The sequence below is a fragment of the Carcharhinus amblyrhynchos genome, unplaced genomic scaffold (genome assembly GCF_965287045.1).
Source record: "Carcharhinus amblyrhynchos unplaced genomic scaffold, sCarAmb.v2.hapA chromosome_113, whole genome shotgun sequence".
NCBI classification, from domain to species: Eukaryota; Metazoa; Chordata; class Chondrichthyes; order Carcharhiniformes; family Carcharhinidae; genus Carcharhinus; species Carcharhinus amblyrhynchos.
The window spans coordinates 282,122-302,806 of NW_027649853.1; the positions used below are offsets into that span (position 1 = coordinate 282,122).

Consider the following 20,685-nt stretch of genomic DNA (forward strand, 5'->3'; position numbering starts at 1 on the left):
ATGGGGGGACCAGTACAAGTTGTTGGTGATCTGGACACCTAAAAACTTGAAGCTCTCGACCCTTTCTACTTCGTCCCCATTGATGTAGACAGGGGCATGTCAATGACAATCTCCTTCATTTTGTTGACATTGAGGGAGAGATTATTGTTGCCACACCAGTTCACCAGATTTTCTATCTCATTCCTGTACTTTGTCTCATCATTGTTTGAGATCCGGCCCACTACGGTGGTGTTGTCAGCAAACTTGAAAATCGAATTGGAGGGGAATTTGGCTGGACCGTCATAGGTGTATAAGGAGTATGGTAGGAGGTGAGATGATCGTGGAGGAGGTGTTGTTGCCTATCCTTGCTGACTGTGATCTGTGATTTAGGAAATTCAGGATCTAGTCTAGGCCCAGGCCATGGAGTTTGGAAATGAGTTTCGTGGGAATAATAGTGTTGAAGGCTGAACTGTAGTCAATAAATAGGAGTCTGACATAGGTGTCCTTGTTATCTAGATTGAGGGTTGATTGCAGGGAAGGGAAATGGCATTTACTGTGGACCTGTTGTGACAATAGGCAAGCTGTAGTGGATCCAGGTAGTCTAGGAGGCTGGAATACCATGACTAATCTTTCGAAGCACTTCATAATTATGGATACTGATAGTCATTAAGGCTTGGTTTTTCTTAGGAACCAGGATGATGGCCATCTTCTTGAAGCAGATAGGGGCCTCAGATTGTTGTAAAGAGAGGTTGAGGATGTTTGTGAATACCTCCACCAGCTGATCCATGCAGGATCTGAGTGCACTTCCGGTTATCCTATCTGGGCCAGTTGCTTTCCGTGGGTTGACCTTCAAGAAAGCTGCAGTGGTGACCCTGGATACAGGTTCATCCAGGGCTTCCAAGGTGGAGGGCATGCTCTCGCTGACCTCTTGTTCAAAATGGGCATAGAATGCATTTAGTTCATCAGGGAGGGGTGCGTTGGAACCGGCAATTTTACATGCCTACATCTTGTAGCCTGTTACATCTTGCAGACCTTTCCATAGTCGGCAGGGGTCGGTGTGGCTAGTCTGGGACTTTAGCTTGGTCCGGTATTGTCTTTTGGCATCTTTCATGGATGTCCTTCGATCATACCTGGCTTTCTTGTATGGGTCAGTGTCGCCTGACTTGAATGCCTCAGACTTGGATTTCAGCAAGCAGTGGATACCCTTATTCATCCATGGTTTCCACTGGGGACCACACGGATTTGTTTCTTTGGTACACAGTCTTCTACACATTTAATAATAAAGTCAGTTACTGTAGAGGCGTACCTTGGTCACAGAATTTTTAAATACTGACCAATCCACTGAGTCCAAGCAGCCCTATAGGAGATCATCAGATTCCTCAGACCAACATTGTATGATACTCTGATGGATTTTCCCACTTTAGTTTTTGTTTGTAAGCAAAGGAGCTTTCAAGGAGCTATGAATCTGTACCCCTAGATCTCTTTACTCTGCAACTCTCCCCAACCATTAACTGAGTAAGTCCTGCCCTGGTTCAATCTATCCAAATGCAAGACCTCGCATTTATCTAAATTAAACTTCATCTGCCATTTGTCAGCCCACTGGCCCAATTGATCAAGATCCTGTTGCAATCCAAGATAACCTTCTTTAATGTCAACTTGAACAGTTGTGGCTCAAGTACTGATCCTTGCAGTGCCTCACTAGCCACAGCCTATGAATGTAAGAATGACCTGTTTAGTCCTACTCTCTGTTTTCTGTCTATTAGCCAATCCTTAATCCATGCCAGTATATTGCCTCCTATCTCATGTGCTTTTATTTTGCTATCCTGTGGGGGCTTTTCCAAAAACTTTTGAAAATCCAAATACACTATGTCCAGTCACTCTCTTTGTCAATGATATTAACAACATTATCAAAAACTCCAACAAATTCATCAAACATAATTTCCTATTTGCAAATCTATACTGACTGTACCCAATCAAATCATGATTGTCCAAGTATTGATTTTTGGCAGATGATCACCAACGCATCCTCTATCTCTATAGCAACCTCTTTCAACACTCTGGCATGCATGATTTTGGGTGCTGGGGTCATATTAACTTTCAGTCCTATTAATTTCTCCAATACAACCTTCTCACTATACCAATTTACTTTAACTCCTCATTTTCCCTCGTCCCTTGGATCCTGACATCTGGGAGACTTCCTGTATCTTTCTCAGTGAAAACGTGCACAAAGTAAAGATGTAGCTTCTCCACCATTTCTCTATTCCCCATTATGATTCTCCTGACTCTGCCTATAATGGACTCACATTTGAATTAGCCAAATGCTTCCTTTTCACATACCTATGGAAGCTTTAACAGCCCATTTTTATGTATTCTGTTAGATTGCATTCATATTCTATTCTCCCTTTGTTTATCTTGGCCTTCCTTTGCTGTATTCTAAATACCTCCCAATCCTCAGATTACGACTATTGCTGGCATCTTTATAAACCGTTTCTTTTAATCTTATCCAATCCTTACCTTCTTTGTCAGCCATGGTTGACTGGCTTTTTTGGAGGATTTTGAACCTTGAAGCAATCTATAAGTGCTGTGTACTGTGTTCTTTGAATACTATCCTTTGCCATTATACAGTCATACCTTTCAATGTAGCTTTTCCAATCTACGGAAGGCTATGGTCCAAGTGCTGGTAAATGGGAATAGTATAAATTGGGAATTGATGGTCACATAGACATGTTGGGCCGAAGGCCCTGTGCTGTTTGACTCCATAACCTCAGCCAATTTGTCCCTCATGCCTTCATAATTTCTTCATAATTCCCTCACTTTGAAACACAATGTAAAACACGATTATATTGCGGTCACTCATCCCTAAAGGTTCTTTTACAACTGGATTATTAATTAAATCATTTTCATGACATAATATTAGATCTAGATTAGCCTGCCCTCTTGTTGGCTCATCAACATACTGCTTTAGAAACCCATCCCTTGCACACTCCAGAAACTCCTCTTCCTCTGCATTAGTGCTCACTCAGTTTAACCATGTGTTATATATTTAAGTGGTTGCATGATTGCTTTTTTAATGGTGATATCACCAAAGAGATGTAGACATCCTTCTAATTAACTTCCTTATTGACTGCGTAAAATGAATAATTGACCTGATGTAGGGTGGGTAATAGTGAAGAAGAAGGTCATCGATTATAGGAGGAATTGATGGGGTGTCACAGTGGCAAGCACTGCTGGTCACAGCAACAGGAAACCCAGGTTTGATTCCAGCCTTGGGTGATCGATTGTCTGTGTGGAGTTTGCACATTCTCCCTGTGTCTGTGTGGGTTTCACACAGAATAAACACTCCACCTGGCCAAGCTGACCTGCCATTCCATAACTCTAACAAGCATTGATTATCTTACGGTAAGACAAATGAGTAGAATAAATTACTGGTAATGGCAACTTATCACACTTAACGCTGTTTGATTTATGACTTCATGTCACTTGAACTTGGCTTAATTTTACTTCCTTATAGCTGTGTCCCTACTGAAATCCCTGCTTCCCCTGTTCTGCCCTTGGTATTGCACTTTCTCATGCTCTTTATCTCCCTGGCTCCGCTCTCAGTCTCTCTCTCTCTAGTTGTGCTCCTTATCGCTTCAGGCTCCACTCTCAGTCTCGCTCTCTTTCGTGCTCTTTTATTTCTCTGGCTCCACCCTCAGTCTCACATTTTACACTCCTTTATCTCCCTCGGTCCACTCTCAGCCTTGTTTTTCTCACATTCCTGTTACTTTTTGACTCTGTTTTCATCATCATCACACAGCAGCCTCTCCTTTACACCCACCTTCACCCCTACCTGGACCCTTCCCATGACTGACCTCCCCCAAACCCTAACCCTCATTCTCCCCAACATGACTCTTGCTCTTACCCCACACCTCACCCAATTGATAACTCCCAGACTCACTCCCACACTGACCATGACCTTAAGCCCTCATCCTAACTCCATCCTGACTTAATTCCAATCCCCTCCAACCAATTTCCTCTCCTTGCCCTCATTCTACTCTCAATTCCACCTTTCCGTTCATTACCAATCAACAAAGAACAAAGAAAATTACAGGACAGGAACAAGCCCTTCGGCCCTCCAAACCTGCACCACCTATGCTGCCCGACTGAACTAAAAACCTCTACCCTTCTGGGGATCGTATCCCTCCATTCCCACCTATTCATTTGTTAAGATGGCCCTTAAAAGCCACTATTGTATCTGCTTCCAGTACCTACCTTAGCAGAGAGCTCCACACACCCATTGTGTCCATGCCCCTCATAATCTTGTAAACTTCGATCAGGTTTGTTAGGGTTTGGGGGAGGCAAGAAATCATGGTGAGAATGTCAGTTATGGGAAGGGTCCAGATGGGGGTGAAGGTGGGTGTAGAGCAGAGGCTGCTGTGTGATATGATGAAAACGGAGTCAAAAAGGAACAAGAATGTGAGAAAGAACAAGGCTGAGAGTGGACCAAGGAAGATAAAGGAGTGTAAAATGTGAGACTAAGGGTGGAGCCAGCGAAATAAAAGAGCACGAAGGAGATCGAGACTGAGAGTGGAGCCTGAAGCGATAAGGAGCACAACTAGAGAGAGAGAGAGAGAGCGCGTGAGAGCGGAGCCAGGGAGATAAAGAGCATGAGAAAGTGCAATACCGAGGGCAAAGCAGGGGAAGCAGGGATTTCAGTAGGGACACTAGCTACAAGGAAGTAAAATTAAATCAAGTTCAAGTGACATGAAGTCACAAAGCAAACAGCGTTAAGTGTGATAAGTTGACATTATTCTACTCGTTCGTCTTATCGTAAGATAATCAATGCTTGTTAGAGTTATGGAATGGCAGGTCAGCTTGGCCAGGTGGAGTGTTTATTCTGTGTGTGAAACCCACACAGACACAGGGAGAATGTGCAAACTCTGCACAGACAATTAATCACCCAAGGCTGGAATCAAACCTGGGTTCCCTGTTGCTGTGACCAGCAGTGCTTGCCACTGTGACATCCCATCGATTCCTCCTATAATCAATGATCTTCTTCTTCACTATTACCCACCCTACATCAGGTCAATTAAAACTCATGACACAATACTATACACCATTATTCATTTTATGTAGTCAATGAGAAAGTTGATTAGGAGGATGTCTATATCTCTTTGGTGATGTGTAAAAACTTGCCTTGTACATCTTCTTTAAACCTTGCCCCTTGCACCTTACACCTATGCCCCTGAATAATTGACTCTTCCAGCCTGGGAAAAAGCTTCTGATTACCCACTCTGTCCATGCCCCTCATCTTGTAAACTTTGATCAGGTTTGCAGACTTCTATCAGGTTTGTAGACTCCTCAACTTTTCCAACCTTCCTCTGATATTTATTCTGTTTCACCTCTAAGTTTGAAGGTGGAAGGATCAATTTTCATCCACTGACGTGCAGAGAAAATCCAGGCTTTGGCCCAAATCCCCAATGGATTGTTGGGCATGTGTATAATGACCCTAAGGAAGTCCTGATGCACACACAAGTGTAAAAATTGCCTGGCAAGTTTAAACTTCCAATGAGCTGATTCTCTGCTGCCCAGGACCCACTGTGTAAGTCTCAGGGCAGTGACTTGGGCCAGATATTCAGGCTTACTGCAGGTTTACCCAATTAATAGATCGTTCAATAGCTAATTTAACTTGGTGATCAGCCAGTGAACTGAACACCGGAACTGATTCCCCAATTGCCTTCAGGCCTGACCCAGCAACAACCACCCCCCTCCCCTCACCCTAACAACCACCACAATCCCACACAACAACACACAATCTTTACCCAAACAACGCCACCCCAAACCTACCCCCACCACAATCTGATCCAAACACAACCCTACCCCAATCCGATCTCTCCACCATTACCCCAGCCACCACCCACTCCCATCCCAACCCAACCACCATCCAGATTACCCTGTGGAACATGTAATCACATCTCCTGACTAGACATGACTGTCATGATGTGAAGATGTTGGTGTTGGACTGGGGTAAACACGGTAAGAAGTCTCACAACACCAGGTTAAAGTCCAACAGGTTTACAAACTACCATCAACACCGCAAACTGCTGGCTCCAAGTGGAGAGGATCTCCAAGAAGATCGCATATATCGACACAGACATCAAGTTTCTACAAAGATGCAAGGTGGCTTTTGCTACCAAATAAACCTGTTAGACTTTAACCTGGTGTTGTGAGACTTCTTCCTAAACATGGCTGTCCCAATCACCCCAAATCAAACCCATTTCTCATCTCCTCCCACCACCAGTGAAAAAGGTTATCTAGGATTGCAATGGGATCTGGATCAATTGGGCCAGTGGGTTGATGAATGGTAGATGGAGTTTGATTTAGATAAATGCATGGTGATGCATTTTGATAGATCAAACCACGGCAGGACTTATTCAGTTAATGATAAGGCTTTGGGGAGAGTTATAGAACAAAGAGCTCTAGGGGTACAGGTTTATAGTTCCTTGAAAGTCGAGTCACAGGTGGACAGGGTGGTGAAGAAGGGATTCGGCATGCTTGATTTCATTGATCAGAACATTGAATACAGGAGTTGGGACATCTTATTGAAGTTGTACAAGACATTGGTGAGGCTACACTTGGAATACTATGCATAGTTCTAGTCACCCTATTATAGAAAGGGTATAATTAAACTAGAAAGAGTGCAGAAAAGATTTATGAGGATGCTACCGGGACTTGATGGTTTGAATTATATGGAGAGGCTGGATAGGCTGGGATTTTTTTCTCAGGAGAGTAGGAGTCTTAGGGGGTGACCTAACAGATGTTTATAAAATAATGACAGGCATTGATGATGCAGATGATCAACATCTTTTCCCAAAGGTTGGAGAGCCTAGAACGAAACGGCATAGGTTTAAGGTGGTTTTTAGGGTGAGGTGGGGGTGGGTGGTGGTTGCTGGGTTGGACCTGAAGGTGATTCGGGAGTCAGTTCCGGTGTTCAGTTCACTGGCTGATCACCGAGTTAAATTAGCTGTTAAATGATCCAACATTTATCGGGTAAACCTGCAGTAAGCCTGGATATCTGGGCCAAGTCACCTACACAGTTACCTTCAAAGTTAGAAGTGAATACAAAAGTTCCAGAAGGAAAAATTTTTCATACAGGGGGTGGTGAGTGTCTGGAACAAGAGCTAGTAGAGGCAGGTACAATTTTATCTTTTAAAAAGCATTTAGACAGTTATATGGGTAAGATTGGTATGGAGGAAAATGGGCCAAACACAGGCAATTGGGACTAGTTTGATGGTAAAAACTGGGTGGCATGGACAAGTTAGACCGAAGGGCAAGCTTCCATGTTGCAAACCTCTATGACTGTATGTGACAGGTAGTGTATTTCTGCTTTAGCCAGCATTGGAAAAAAACAGCTCAGACTGAGATGTATCATCAACTCAGCACTGTCACAGAATAGGAAATCTCCACACTGAACACTTCATTACAGAACTGAAGGAAACCTGCTCCCCAAATGCATTCAATCCTGCTCCCTCCTGCTGGAGGTTCAATCACTTCAGTCTCCCAACACGTTCCCCAAATCCATTCCCAGAAACACACATATGTACACAACATATATATTAAAATGAACCGGCAAACTAAATGAAAAAACACTCACCTGCATCCCAAGACAGATGGTGTTGAGGAGAATGAGGGCGAACATGAGGTATTCAAAATATGAGGAAGTCACCACGTACCACACCTTATACTGATATGTGTTCTTGGGAATATATCTCATTAGCGGTCGTGCCTTGAGAGCATACTGAACGCACTGGCGCTGCAAAGGAGGCAGGATTAGTAACAAAATGCAGGAATGGAAAGATCAGGAAGAATAAACTACAGTATCCTAACTCAAAGCTTGAATCACAGATTTGGGATTTGAATAAGGATTGTAACTCAGGTATGGGATGAGAGTGAGCATTGCTACTCAGGTACGGGATGAGTACGTGAATTGTTACTCAGGTATGGGATGTTCGTTGGGTGCGTGATGAGAATGAGGATTGTTAGTGAGGTACAGGATGAGAATTAGGATTGTTACTCAGATACAGGATGAGTGAGGAGTGTTACACAGATATAGGATAAAAATAAAGACTGTTACTTGGGTACGGGATAAGGGTGAGGATTGTTAATCAGGTACAGGATGACAGTGGGGAATGTTACTTGAATATGGGATGAGATTAACGATTGTAACTCAGGTACTCAATGAGAGTAAGGATTGTTACTCCAGTATGGGATGAGAGTGAGTATTGTTACTCAGATACATGATGTGAGTGAGGAGTCTCGGGTACAGGATAAGAGTGATAATTGTTACTTGGGCACACATTGAGTGGAGCATTGTTACTCAGGTACGGGACGAACAGTAGCATTGTCACTTGGGCACAGAAAGAGAGTGAGGATTGTTACTTGGGTACGGGATGAGTGTGGGCATTGTTACTCAGGTTCGAGATGAGAGTGACGATTGTTATACAGATATGGGATGAGACTGAGGATAGTTACTTGGGGTAGATTAGGAGACCGAGGATTGTTACTCGAGTACAGGATGAGTGTGAGCATTGTTACTCAAGTACAAGATGGGTGGGAGTTTTGTTACTCGGGTACAGGAAGAGAGTGAGGTTTATTACTCAGGTATGGGACGAGAGTGAGAATTGTTACTCTGGTAGAGGATGAGAGTGAGGATTGATACCCAGTTGCGGGATGAGTATGAATGTCGTTATTTGGGTGTGGGATGAGTGTGAGGATTGTTCCTCAAGTACAAGATGTGTGTGAGGATTGTTACTCAGGTACAGGACAAGAGTGAGGATTGTTACTCAGGTACAGAACAAGAGTGAGGATTGGTACCGGGATACGGGATGAGAGTGAGGGTTCTTACTCGGATATGGGATGAGAGTTAGGATTGTTACTCAGGTATGGGATGAGAGTGAGGATTGTTACTCAAGTGAGGGATGAGAGTGAGGATTATCACTGACAGAGGATGAGAGTGAGGATTGATACCTGATACGGGACAAATGTGAACGTTGTTAATTGCATATGGGACGTGAGTGAGGATTAGAGATCTGATAGAGAATGAAAGTGAGGATTGTTAACCAGGTGCAGGATGAGAGTGAGGCTTGTTGCTCATGTATGGGATGTGTGTGTCAATTGTTAGTTACACATACAGGATGAGAGTAAGGATTGTTACTCAGATATGTCATGAGAGTAAGGATTGTTACTTGGGTGCGGGATGAGAGTGAGGATTCTTACTCAGGTGTAGTATGAGAGTGAGGATTGTTACACAGGTACAGGATGAAAGTGAGGATTGTAACTTGGGCAGACTATGATATTAAAGGTAGAAGAATGGTAGGAGTTGAGGGCCTAAATGCGATTACTATCACTAGAGAGGTAGTGCTTGATAGACTAATGGGACTGAAGGTGGACAAGTCCCCAGGACCAGATGGAATGCATCCCAGGGTTCTAAAAGAAATGGCAGAGGTGATAGTGGATGCCTTAGTAATTATTTATCAAAATTCGCTGGACTCCGGGGAAGTGCCAGAAGATTGGAAAACAGCTAATGTTATGCCGCTATTTAAAAAAGGTAGCAGACAAAAGGCAGGGAATTATAGGCCGGTTAGTTTAATGTCTGTAGTTGGAAAAATGCTAGAATCCGTCATCAAAGAAGAAATAGCGAGGCACCTAGAAAAGAATGGTTTGATCGAGCAGACGCAGCACGGATTCGTTAAGGGGAAGTCGTGTTTGACGAATTTATTGGATTTCTATGAGGACGCGACTAGTGCTGTAGACAGAGGGGAACCGATGTATGTGGTGTTTTTAGATTTCCAAAAGGGGTTTGATAAGGTGTCTCACAAAAGGTTGCTATAGAAGGTTAGGGTGCACGGAGTTAGGGGTAAGGTGTTAGCGTGGGTAGAGGATTGGCTGTCTAATAGGAAGCAGGCAGTTGGTATCAATGGGTGCTATTCTGGTTGGCGGTTGGTGGCTAGTGGAGTGCCACAGGGATCGGTGTTGGGGCCTCAACTGTTTACCATTTATATTGATGATCTGGAGGAGGGGGCTGAGTGTAGGGTGATGAAATTTGCTGATGACACGAAATGAGTGAAAAAGCAAATTGCGTGGAGGGTGTGGAAAGTCTGCAGAGAGATCTGGATAGGCTGAGTGAGTGGGCGAGGACCTGGCAGATGGATGTTAGCAAGTCTGAGGTTATCCACTTTGTCAGAAATAATACTAGGAGGGATTACTATTTAAAAGGCGAAAAGCTGCATCATGCTATGGTGCAGAGGGACCTGGGGGTCCTTGTGCACGAGTTGCAAAAACCCAGTCTGCAGGTGCAGCAGGTGATCAAGAAGGCGAATGGAATGTTGGCCTTTATAGCGAGGGGGATAGAACATAAAAGTAGGGAGGTCTTGCTGCAACTGTACAGGGTACTGGTGAGGCCGCAGCTAGAGTACTGTGTGCAGATTTGGTCGCTGCACTTGCGCAAGGGTATACTGGCCTTGGAGGGAGTGCAGAGGAGGTTCACTAGGCTGATACCGGAGATGAGGGGGTTGGCCTATGAAGAGAGACTAAATAGACTGGGTCTGTACTCGTTGGAGTTTAGAAGGATGGTGGGGGATCTTATAGAGACGTAAAAGATAACGAAGGGGATGGATAGGGTAGAGGTAGAGAGGTTCTTCCGGCTTAGAAAGGATAGCAGGACTAGAGGACACAGCCTCAAGATAAGGGGGAGCAGCTTAGATCAGAGTTGAGGAGGAACTTCTTCACTCAAAGGGTGGTGAATCTCTGGAATTATCTGCCCGTTGAAGTGGTGGAGGATACCTCGCTAAATATATTTAAGTCACGGGTCAGATAGGTTTCTGATAGACAGGGAATTAAGGGTTATGGGGAGAAAGCGGGAAAGTGGAACTGATCCACTTCAGATCAGCCATGATCTTATTGAATGGTGGGGCAGGCTTGAAGGGCTAGATGGCCTACTCCTGCTCCTATTTCTTATGTTCTTACGAGAGTGAGGATTGTTACTCAAGTATGAGATGAGTGTGAGCGTTGTTACTCAGGAACAGGAAGAGGGTGAGGATTGTTACTCAGGTACACGATGAAAGTGAGGATTGATACTCAGGTGTGGGATGAGAGAGAGGCTTGTTACTCGGTGCAGGATCAGAGTGAGTATTCTTACTCAGATATGGGGTGACAGTGAAGGTTACTACTCAAGTGCAGGACAAGAGTGAGGATTGTTACTCAGGTACGTAATGAAGTGTGGATTGTTGGTCAGGTACGGGACAAGAGTGTGGATTGTTGGTCAGGTACAGGACAAGAGTGGGGATTGTTATTATGGGACAAGGTTGAGGTTTGTGACTCAGGTACGTGACGAGAATGAGGATTATTACTTGGTAGAGGATGAGAGTGAGTGTTGTTACTTGGGTATAGGATGAGAATGAGGATTGATATTCAGGTACAGAATGCGAGTGACAAATTTTACTCAGTTCTCTGAGACTCAGGTACAGGATGAGCCTGCGGATTATTACTCAAAGTTCATTTATTAGTCACAAGTAAGGCTTACATTAACTTTGCAAAGAAGTTACTGTGAAATTCTCCTAGTCGCCACATTCGGGTGCCTGTTTGGGACAATGCACCTAACCATTACGTCTTTCAGAATGTGGGAGGAAACTGGAGCACCCGGATGAAACCAACGCAGACACTGGGAGAACGTGCAAACTCCATGACTTATGCTGGGAATTGAACCTGTATCCCTGGTGCTGTGAAACAGCAGTGCTAACCACTATGCTACCGTGCCGCCCATCCCATATTCAGGTAATGGGATGAGGTTGAGGATTGTTGCCCAGGTATGCACATGAGAGTGACTATTGTTGTTCAGATACGGGGCGAATGTCTTATTATTTTTACCCAGTTCTGTGAGAGTAAGGATTATTATTTAGCTACGGGGCTAGAGTGAGGATTGGTACCCGGTTGCAGGACAAGAGTGAGCGTTATTATTCGTGTATGGGATGAGAGCAAGGATTGTCACTCAGGTACAGGATGAGAGTGAGGATGGTACCTCGGGTACAAGATGAGAATTGTTACTCAGATATGGCATGACAGTGAGGATTGTTGCTCAGGTACAGGATGAGATTGACGATTGATATTCAGCTACTGGACAAGACTGAGGTCTGTTACTCAGATACTGGACAAGACTGAGGTTTGTTACTCAGGTATGGGAAGAGAGTGAGGATTGTTACTCAGGTATGGCACGCGACTGAGGATTGTTATTCAGTATGACACAAGAGTGAGGATTGTTACTCAGGTACGACAAGAGTGAGGATTGTTACTCAGGTACGGCATGAGAGTGAGGATTGTTACTGTGGTACAGGATGAGAGTGAGGATTGGTACTCGGAGGCAGGATTAGAGTGAGGATTGTCACTCAGGTATGCCATGAGAGTGATATTTATTGCACAGGTACAGGATGAGAGTGAGGATTGGTACCTGGAGGCAGGATTAGAGTGAGGATTGTTACACAGGTATGCCATGAGAGTGATGTTTGTTACACAGGTACAAGATGAGAGTGAGGATTATTGCTCGGGTAAAGGTTGAGAGTGAGGATTGTTGCTCAGGGAAAGGATGAGAATGAAGATTGAACCCCGGGTACAGGATGAGAATGGGAATTGTTACTCAGATATGGGACAAGAGTGATGATTATTGCTCAGGTACAGGATGAGAATGAGGATTGTTACTCAAGTATGGGACGAGAGTGACGATTGTTGCTCAGATATGGAATGAAAGTGACGACTGTTACTCAGGTACTGGACAAGACTGAGGTTTGTTACTCAGGTATGGGACAAGACTGAGGATTGTTACTCTGGTAGACGATAAGAGTAAGGATTGTTACTCAGGTACAGAATGAGAGTGAGACTTGTTACTCGGTTATGTGGTGAGAATGAGGGTTGTTACCTGGGTATAGGATGTGAGTGAGGATTCTTACTCAGGTATGGGATGAGAGTGAGTTACTCAGATATGCCATGAGAATGAGGATTGTTACTCTGGTAGAGGATGAAAGTGACGATTGGTACCCGGGTGCGGGACGACTGTGAGAGTTGATACTCGAGCAATGAGAGTGAGGATTATTCCTCAGATACAGGATGTGTGCAAGGATTGTTACTAAAGTATAGGATGAGAGTAAGAATTGTTACTCAGGTACAGGATGAAATTGAGGATTGTTACTCTGGTAAAGGATGGGAGTGTGGATCGGTATCTGGATGTGGGACGAGTATGAGGATTGTTACTCAAGTACAGGATGAGATTGAGAGTTGTTACACTGATATGGCATGAGAGTTAGGGTTGTTACTCGGGTACAGGTGAGAGTGAGAATTGTCACTTAGTTACAGAATGAGATTCACTATTTTTACTCAGTTCCATGAGAGTGAAGATTGTTGCTCAGCTGCAGGATGAGAGCGAGGATTGTTACTCGGGTACAAGATGAGAGTAAGGATTGTTCCTTGGGTACAGGATGAGAGTAAGGATCATTACTCAGAGACTATCCTAGACTGCTCAGGGAGACAAGAATTGAAATTACTGGGCCTCTAACAGAAATCTTTGTCTCTTCACTGGACACAGGTGAGGTCCCAGAGGATTGGAGGATAGCAAACGTGGTCCCTTATTTAAGAAGGGTAGCAAGGATAACCTGGGTAATTATAGGCCGGTGAGCTTGACGTCCGTGGTAGGGAAATTGTTGGAGAAGATTCTTAGAGATAGGCTATATGCACATTTAGAACTGAATAATCTCATTAGCAATAGACCTCATGGTTTTGTATGAGGGAGGTCATGCCTCACAAATTGGTTGAGTTTTTTGAGGAGGTGACAAAACCGATTGACGAGGGAAGGGCCATGGATGTCATCTATATGGATTTTAGTAAAGTGTTTGACAAGGTCCCTTATGGCAGGCTGGTGCAAAAGGTTAAATCTCTACGGGATAGAAGGTGAGCTAGCTAGGTGGGTGGAGAACTGGCTTGGCCATAGAACAAGCCAAGACAGAGGGTAGCAGTGGAGTGGTCTTTTTCCAGTTGGATGTCTGTGACTATTGGTGTTCACACAGTAACCCCAGTTGTTTAGAACATAACATAAGAACATAAGAAATAGGAGCAGGAGGAGGCCATCTAGCCCTTCGAGCCTGCCCCGCCATTCAATAAGATCATGGCTGATCTGTCGTGGCTCAGTTCCACATTCCCACCCTCTCCCCATAACCCTTAAACCCCTCGCTTATCAAAAGCCCATCAACCTGCGTCTTAAAAATATTTAGCGAGGCAGCCTCCACCACTTCAACGGGCAGAGAATTCCAGAGATTCACCACCCTTTGAGTGAAGAAGTTCCTCCTCAACTCCGTTCTGAACCGCCCCCCCTTTATCTTGAGGCTGTGCCCCCTAGTCCTACTGTCCTTTCTGAGCGGGAAGAGTCTCTCCACCTCTATCCTATCCATCCCATTCATCATCTTATATGTCTCAATGAGATCTCCCCTCATTCTCCTAAATTCTAACGAGTACAAGCCTAGTTTATTCAGCCTCTCCTCATAGCTCAACCCCCTCAACTCCGGCATCAGCCTAGTAAACCTCCTCTGCACTCCCTCCAAGGCCAAAATATCCTTGCGTAAGTGCGGCTACCAAAACTGCACACCGTACTCCAGCTGCGGCCTCACCAATGCCCTACACAACCGCAGCAAGACCTCCCTACTTTTATATTCAATCCCCCTCGCTATGAAGGCCAGCATCCCATTAGCCTTCCTGACCACCTGCTGCACCTGCAGGCTGGGTTTTTGCGACTCATGCACAAGGACCCCCAGGTCCCTCTGCACCGTCGCCTGCTGCAGTTTTTCGCCACCTAAGTAATAGTCCTTCCTACCATTATTCCTACCAAAGTGGACCACCTCGCACTTGCCAACATTACATTCCATTTGCCAGTTCCTGGCCCATTTGCCCAGCCTATCTAGATCCTTCTGCAGACTCTCCACACCCTCCGCGCAATTTGCCGTTCCACCAATCTTGGTGTCATCAGCAAATTTCAACACCATACACTCGGCTCCCTCCTCCAGATCATCTATACAAATGGTAAATAGCTGAGGCCCCAGCACCGACCCCTGGGGCACTCCACTAGTCACCAACTGCCAATCCGAATAGCACCCATTAACCCCCACTCTCTGCCTCCTATTTGACAACCAATCCTCTATCCATGCTAACACTCCACCCCCAACTCCATGCCCCCTTACCTTCTGCAATAACCTCTTGTGAGGTACCTTGTCCAACGCCGGCATCTCCACATCATGGTACAGCTCTGTACTGGGAGCTCCGCTGTTTGTGATATATATAAATGATTTGGAAGAAGATGTAGCTGGTGTGATCAGTAAGTTTGCGGAGAACACAAAGATTGCTGGAGTTGTGGATAGTGATGAACATTGTCAGAGAATACAGCAGGATATAGGCTGGTAAATTGGGTGGAGAAATGGCAGATGGAATTTAATCGAGATAAATGTGAAGTGATGCATTTCGGTAGATCTAATGCAGGGGGGATCTAATAAATGGTAGAACCATCAGGAGTATAGACACAAAGAGGGATCTGGGTGTGCAAGTCCACAGATCTTTAAAGTTGGCAGCACAGGTGGAGAAGATTGTGAAGAAGGCATATAACATGCTTGCCTTTATTGGACCGGGCATAGAGCATAAAAGTTGGCAATATGATGGTTGCAGCTATATAGAACGTTGGTTCGGCCACATTTGGAGTACTGCATCCAGTTCTAGTCGCCACACTACCAGAAGGACGTGGAGGATTTGGAGAGAGTAGAGAGAAGGTTTACCAGGATGTTGCCTGATATGGAGGGTCTTAGCTATGAGGAGAGATTGGGTAAACTGGGGTTGTTTTCCCTGGAAAGAAGGAGGATGAAGGGTGACCTAATCGAGGTGTATAAAATTATGAAGGGCATAGATAGGGTGAACAGTGGGAAACTTTTTCCCAGGTAGGAGGTGACGAACACAAGGGGTCACAAGTTCAAGGTGAAGGGGGCAAGGTTCAACACTGATGTCAGGGGAACGTATGTTACACAGGTACGAGATGAGAGTGAGGATTATTATTTGGCTTCTGGATGAGAGTGAGGATTAGTACCTGAGTACGGGACTAGAGTTAGTTAAGGGTGTACAGGTTGAGCTTGAGTGTTGTTAGTCGGATATAGGACGAGGGTGAGGGCTGTCATTTGGACAGGGGAGGAGAGTGAGCATTGTTACTCGATACGGGGTGAGAGTGAAGATAGTCACTCAGGTACAGAATGAGAGACACGATTTTTACTCAGTTCTGTGATGAGAGTGAGGATTGTTACTCAGGAATGGGACGGGAGTGAGAATTGTTGCTGTGGTAGAGGATGAGAGCAAGGATTGGTACCCGGCTGTGGGACATTTGTGAGCATTCTGGCACGGCATGAGAGTTAGGATTGTTACTCAGGTACAGAATGAGAATGAGGAATGTTACTCAGGTACGGGATGAAAGTGAGGATTGTTATTGGTGTACAGGGTGAGAGTGAGGATCGTTACTCAGGTCAGGATGAGAGTGAGGTTTGTTACTCAGGTATGGGATGAAAGTGAGGATTGTTACTTGGGTACGGGATGAAAGTGAGGATTGTTATTGGTATACAGGGTGAGAGTGAGGATCGTTACTCGGGTCAGGATGAGAGTGAGGTTTGTTACTTGGGTACAGGATGTAAGTGAGGATTGTTACTTGGGTACGGGATGAAAGTGAGTATTGTTACTCGGGTACGGAATGAGAGTGAGGATTGTTACTTGGTACTGGATGAGAGTGAGAGTTGTTGTTCAGGTATGGGATGAACCTATGGGTCGTTACCTGGTTTTTGTCCAGTTCACAGTTCTTGTATTCAGCCTCTCCCTGTTCTTGAAACGTTACAATTACAAACCCCACAAATATATTCATCATGAAGAAAGCAATGAGAATGATGTAGATAATGAAAAAAATTGAAATCCCCACTCGGTAGTTGAAGATCGGTCCCATGTCCTCAGTATGAGAGTCAATGGCCTTGTACAGTAACCTGGGTGAGAGAGATGACAATTACCTCCACTAGACTCTCAGTTAGTGTTCTATACAATATCCAGCTCTGCTCTCTCCATTATACAAATCCCACGGCAAATGCCTATTGTAATATAAAAAAGAGGACGAGGGTAAAGCAACTGAGGGAAAGCAGCCCTTCTTGAATACAAACGTAGATCAGCAAACGCATAGTATGAATGAAATCCCACCCTCAAATATTCTTTACAACTCAATACCTTGTGTCCTTTCTAAGAAAAGGAGTTAAAGGTGATGAAATTGTAATGTGACTGCACTGGTAAATCAGTGGCCCAGCTTTGTGTTCTGGCAGGATGGGATCAAATTCCACCATGGCTATTAGTGGAATTTAAAAATGAAAATTTTGACATCAATTGTTATAAAAAGCCACATGATTCACTCACTTTTTTTTTAGGGAAGGAATCTGCCATCCTAACCTAGTCTGGCCTGCATATGACTCCAAACCGACAGCATAGTGGACTGTCCTTTGAAATGGCTGAGCAAGCTACTCAGTTGTGGAAATATGTGAGGGGCAACAAATACTGGCCTGACCACCAATACTCAAGGATGAATAAAAAGTTTCCACAGGGACTTCAAGACCCCCTGCTACCACTGTTAAACAATCATGATGACTCAGTACTTACTTAGATCCTATCCCCAACTCTTAGTGGGACTTTCTACTCACCAAGACTGCTAATAAGTGCAATTTTACTGAGATTGCACTCTGCATTCAATGGGATCATTCTCTGTACTCATTAGGATCTCCCTCTGTGCTCTCTTGCATCTCTCTTACTCTCTGGGATCACACTTGCACATGCTGGAGCCCCTCCCTCAGTACTCACTGGGGCCACCCCTCGAAGGTGGAAACAGTAAAGAGAGCCATCATTGCCAACAAGACATTGTCAAAATTGAAGTCGCTATTAATCCACATCCGCTCCTGGATTGTGAGCTGGCCTGGTTCACCATAGACAATAAACTGTCCCCTGCCAGAGAGAAGGAAAGAAGAAGGGAAAGAGAGAGTGCAGAGATATGGAGTGTGAGCAAGAGAGAAAAGGGACAATGAAGGGGTAAGAGAGAGTTGGAATGGAAGAGTTAGGAAAGAGAGAGAGGAGATGGAGGGAAAGAGGAGGAGGAGGAGAGAGAATGAATGTAGTTTTACATAGATCTCAATATGGTCAGACAAGTTGAGAAGGATGTTTAAAAGCACATGGAATTCCTGGTTTTATAATTGAGGCATTAAATATAACAAGAAGAAGATTCTGCTGAACCTTTATGAAAGAATATTTTGCTCCGAGCTCTCGCATTTTCCAAAGGATGTCAGTTACATCAGGTTGGGCTAAGGGAGAAAGCAGAGAAGCTGGGATTCTTTTGCTTAGAATACAGGAGGTTAATGGAATTTTTAATTGAGGCGATCAAAATTATGAAGGGTTTTGGCAGAGCAGATAAGAAAGTATTTCAAATGCAAGTAATCAGATTAAGGTAAATGAAAAAAGTAACTGCACAATTTGGGATGCCGCCCTGCTTCAAAACAATCACATTTTAAAACCCAAAACGCTTCATCGAGTATATGTCTGCTGCTCTCCATGTGGCTGATGGACCAATAAGTTGTTGCTAAGCACCTGAATACAGTACAGTAGTAAATTTGGCTCTGAATATATATTATTCAGTTCTCAACTCTTTCCAAATAATACTAATCTAATTTGTTAATGGTTATGGCAAGCAGATTGTGATGTGCAACATGAAGAATGACTGCCAGCAGTCATGTGCTTGAGAGCAGATGGAACAGTCTGTGCCCAGAAGAGATGTGCTGACCTTGTAGCTCACTGTACTAATATCAATGTACTAATTTTGAAATAACCTACCTGAGTGAGGCTAGAGTTACGATAAAAGTGAAACCATAGAAAATTACAGCTCAGGAACAGGCCTTTTGGCCTTCTTGTCTGTGCCGAACCATTTTTTGCCTAGTCCCATTGACCCTCCACACCCCTCTCATCCATGAACCCATTCAAGTGTTTCTTAAATGTTAAAAGTGACCCTGCATTTACCACTTTATCTGGCAGCTCATTCCACACTCCCACCACTCTCTGCATGAAGAACCCTCCCCTAATATTCCCTTTAAGCTTTTCTCCTTTCACCCTTAACCCATGCCCTCTGGTTTTTTTCTCCTCTAGCCTCAGTGGAAAAAGCCTGCTTGCAATTCACTCTATCTATACCCATCAAAATCTTATACACCTCTATCAAATCTCCCCTCATTCTTCTACACTCCAGGGAATAAAGTCCTAACCTATTCAATCTCTCTCTGTAACTCAGCTTCTCAAGTTCTGGCAACATCCTTGTGAACCTTCTCTGCACTCTTTCAATCTTATTTACTTCCTTCCTGTAACTAGGTGACCAAAACTGTACACAATACTCTAAATTTGGCCTCACTAATCACTTATAATAACCTTACCATAACACTTCAACTTTTATACTCGATACTCCAATTTATAAAGGCCAATGTACCAAAAGCACTTTTTACGACCCTATCCACTTGTGACGTCACTTTTAGGGAATTCTGTACCTGTATTCCCAGATCCCTCTGTTCGACTGCACTCTTCAGAGTCCTACCTGTACATTCTACTTTAGTTTGTCCTTCCAAAGTGCAATACCTCACACTTGTCTGTGTTAAGTTCCATTTGCCATTTTTCAGCTCATTTTTCTAGTTGGCCCAAGGCCTTCTGCAAGCTTTGAAAACCTTCCTCACTGTCCACTACACCTCCAATCTTTGTATCATCAGTAAATTTGCTGATCCAATTTACCACATTATCATCCAGATCATTGATATAGATGACAAACTACAATGGACCCAACACCGATTTCTGCGGCACTCCACTAGTCACAGTCCTCCACTCAAAGAAGCAATCCTCCATAACCACTCTCTGGCTTCTTCCATTAAGCCAGTGTCTAATCCAATTTACAACCTCCCCATTTATACCTAGTGACTGAACCTTCCTAACTAACCTCCCATGAGGGACCTTGTCAAAGGCCTTGCTGAAATCCAGGTAGACAACTTGCACTGCCTTCCCTTCATCCACTTCCCTGGTGACCTCCTCAAAAAACTCTAATAGATTGGTCAAACATGTTCTACCACACACAAAGCCATGTTGACTCTCCCTAATAAGTCCCTGTCTACCCAAATATTTGTAGGTCCTAACCCTCATCACACCTTCCAATAACTTGCCAGCCACCGACGTCAAACTTACTGGCCTGTAATTTCCCGGATTTCTTTTGGACCCTTTTTTAAACAACGGAACAACATAAGCCACCCTCCAATCATGAGGATGCATGCTACAAACTTTGTCAGGAACACATAGGGTATTTATTAACGAGGAAAAGCTGTTGAGGCCACAGTCTCCACCGACACATTGCCTGTGGTGATTACCCACTCAGTTGCAATTGGCACCCCAAGACAACAGGAGCACAACATGCTTCAGTGGTGATGTCAGCACCAACCCAGAAGTCACTGCCTATTCTGCAGCCACTTACAAATCTTAAAGTTTCCCAGAGACCAACACTGGGTGTTGTGGAAATTTATTTTCTTAAGGTGTTGAGCAGCATCAGGTTTGTGTACCAAATAGTGA

The 20,685-nt window shown here is 44.2% G+C and overlaps 1 protein-coding gene across 3 annotated transcripts in view; it reads right to left on the reverse strand.

Annotated features, from left to right (window-relative positions):
• LOC145338628 (voltage-dependent L-type calcium channel subunit alpha-1S-like) overlaps window positions 1–20,685 on the reverse strand; it is a 421,023-nt gene that overhangs the window by 117,759 nt on the left and 282,579 nt on the right. For all 3 annotated transcript variants that reach the window (XM_080183005.1, XM_080183003.1, XM_080183004.1), the window contains exons 23-25: window positions 17,908–18,048; window positions 16,850–17,051; window positions 7,613–7,771 (exon numbers count right to left, since the gene is read on the reverse strand). In XM_080183005.1, the coding sequence (XP_080039131.1) occupies window positions 7,613–7,771; window positions 16,850–17,051; window positions 17,908–18,048 (502 nt within the window). The remainder of the gene's footprint in view (window positions 1–7,612; window positions 7,772–16,849; window positions 17,052–17,907; window positions 18,049–20,685) is intronic.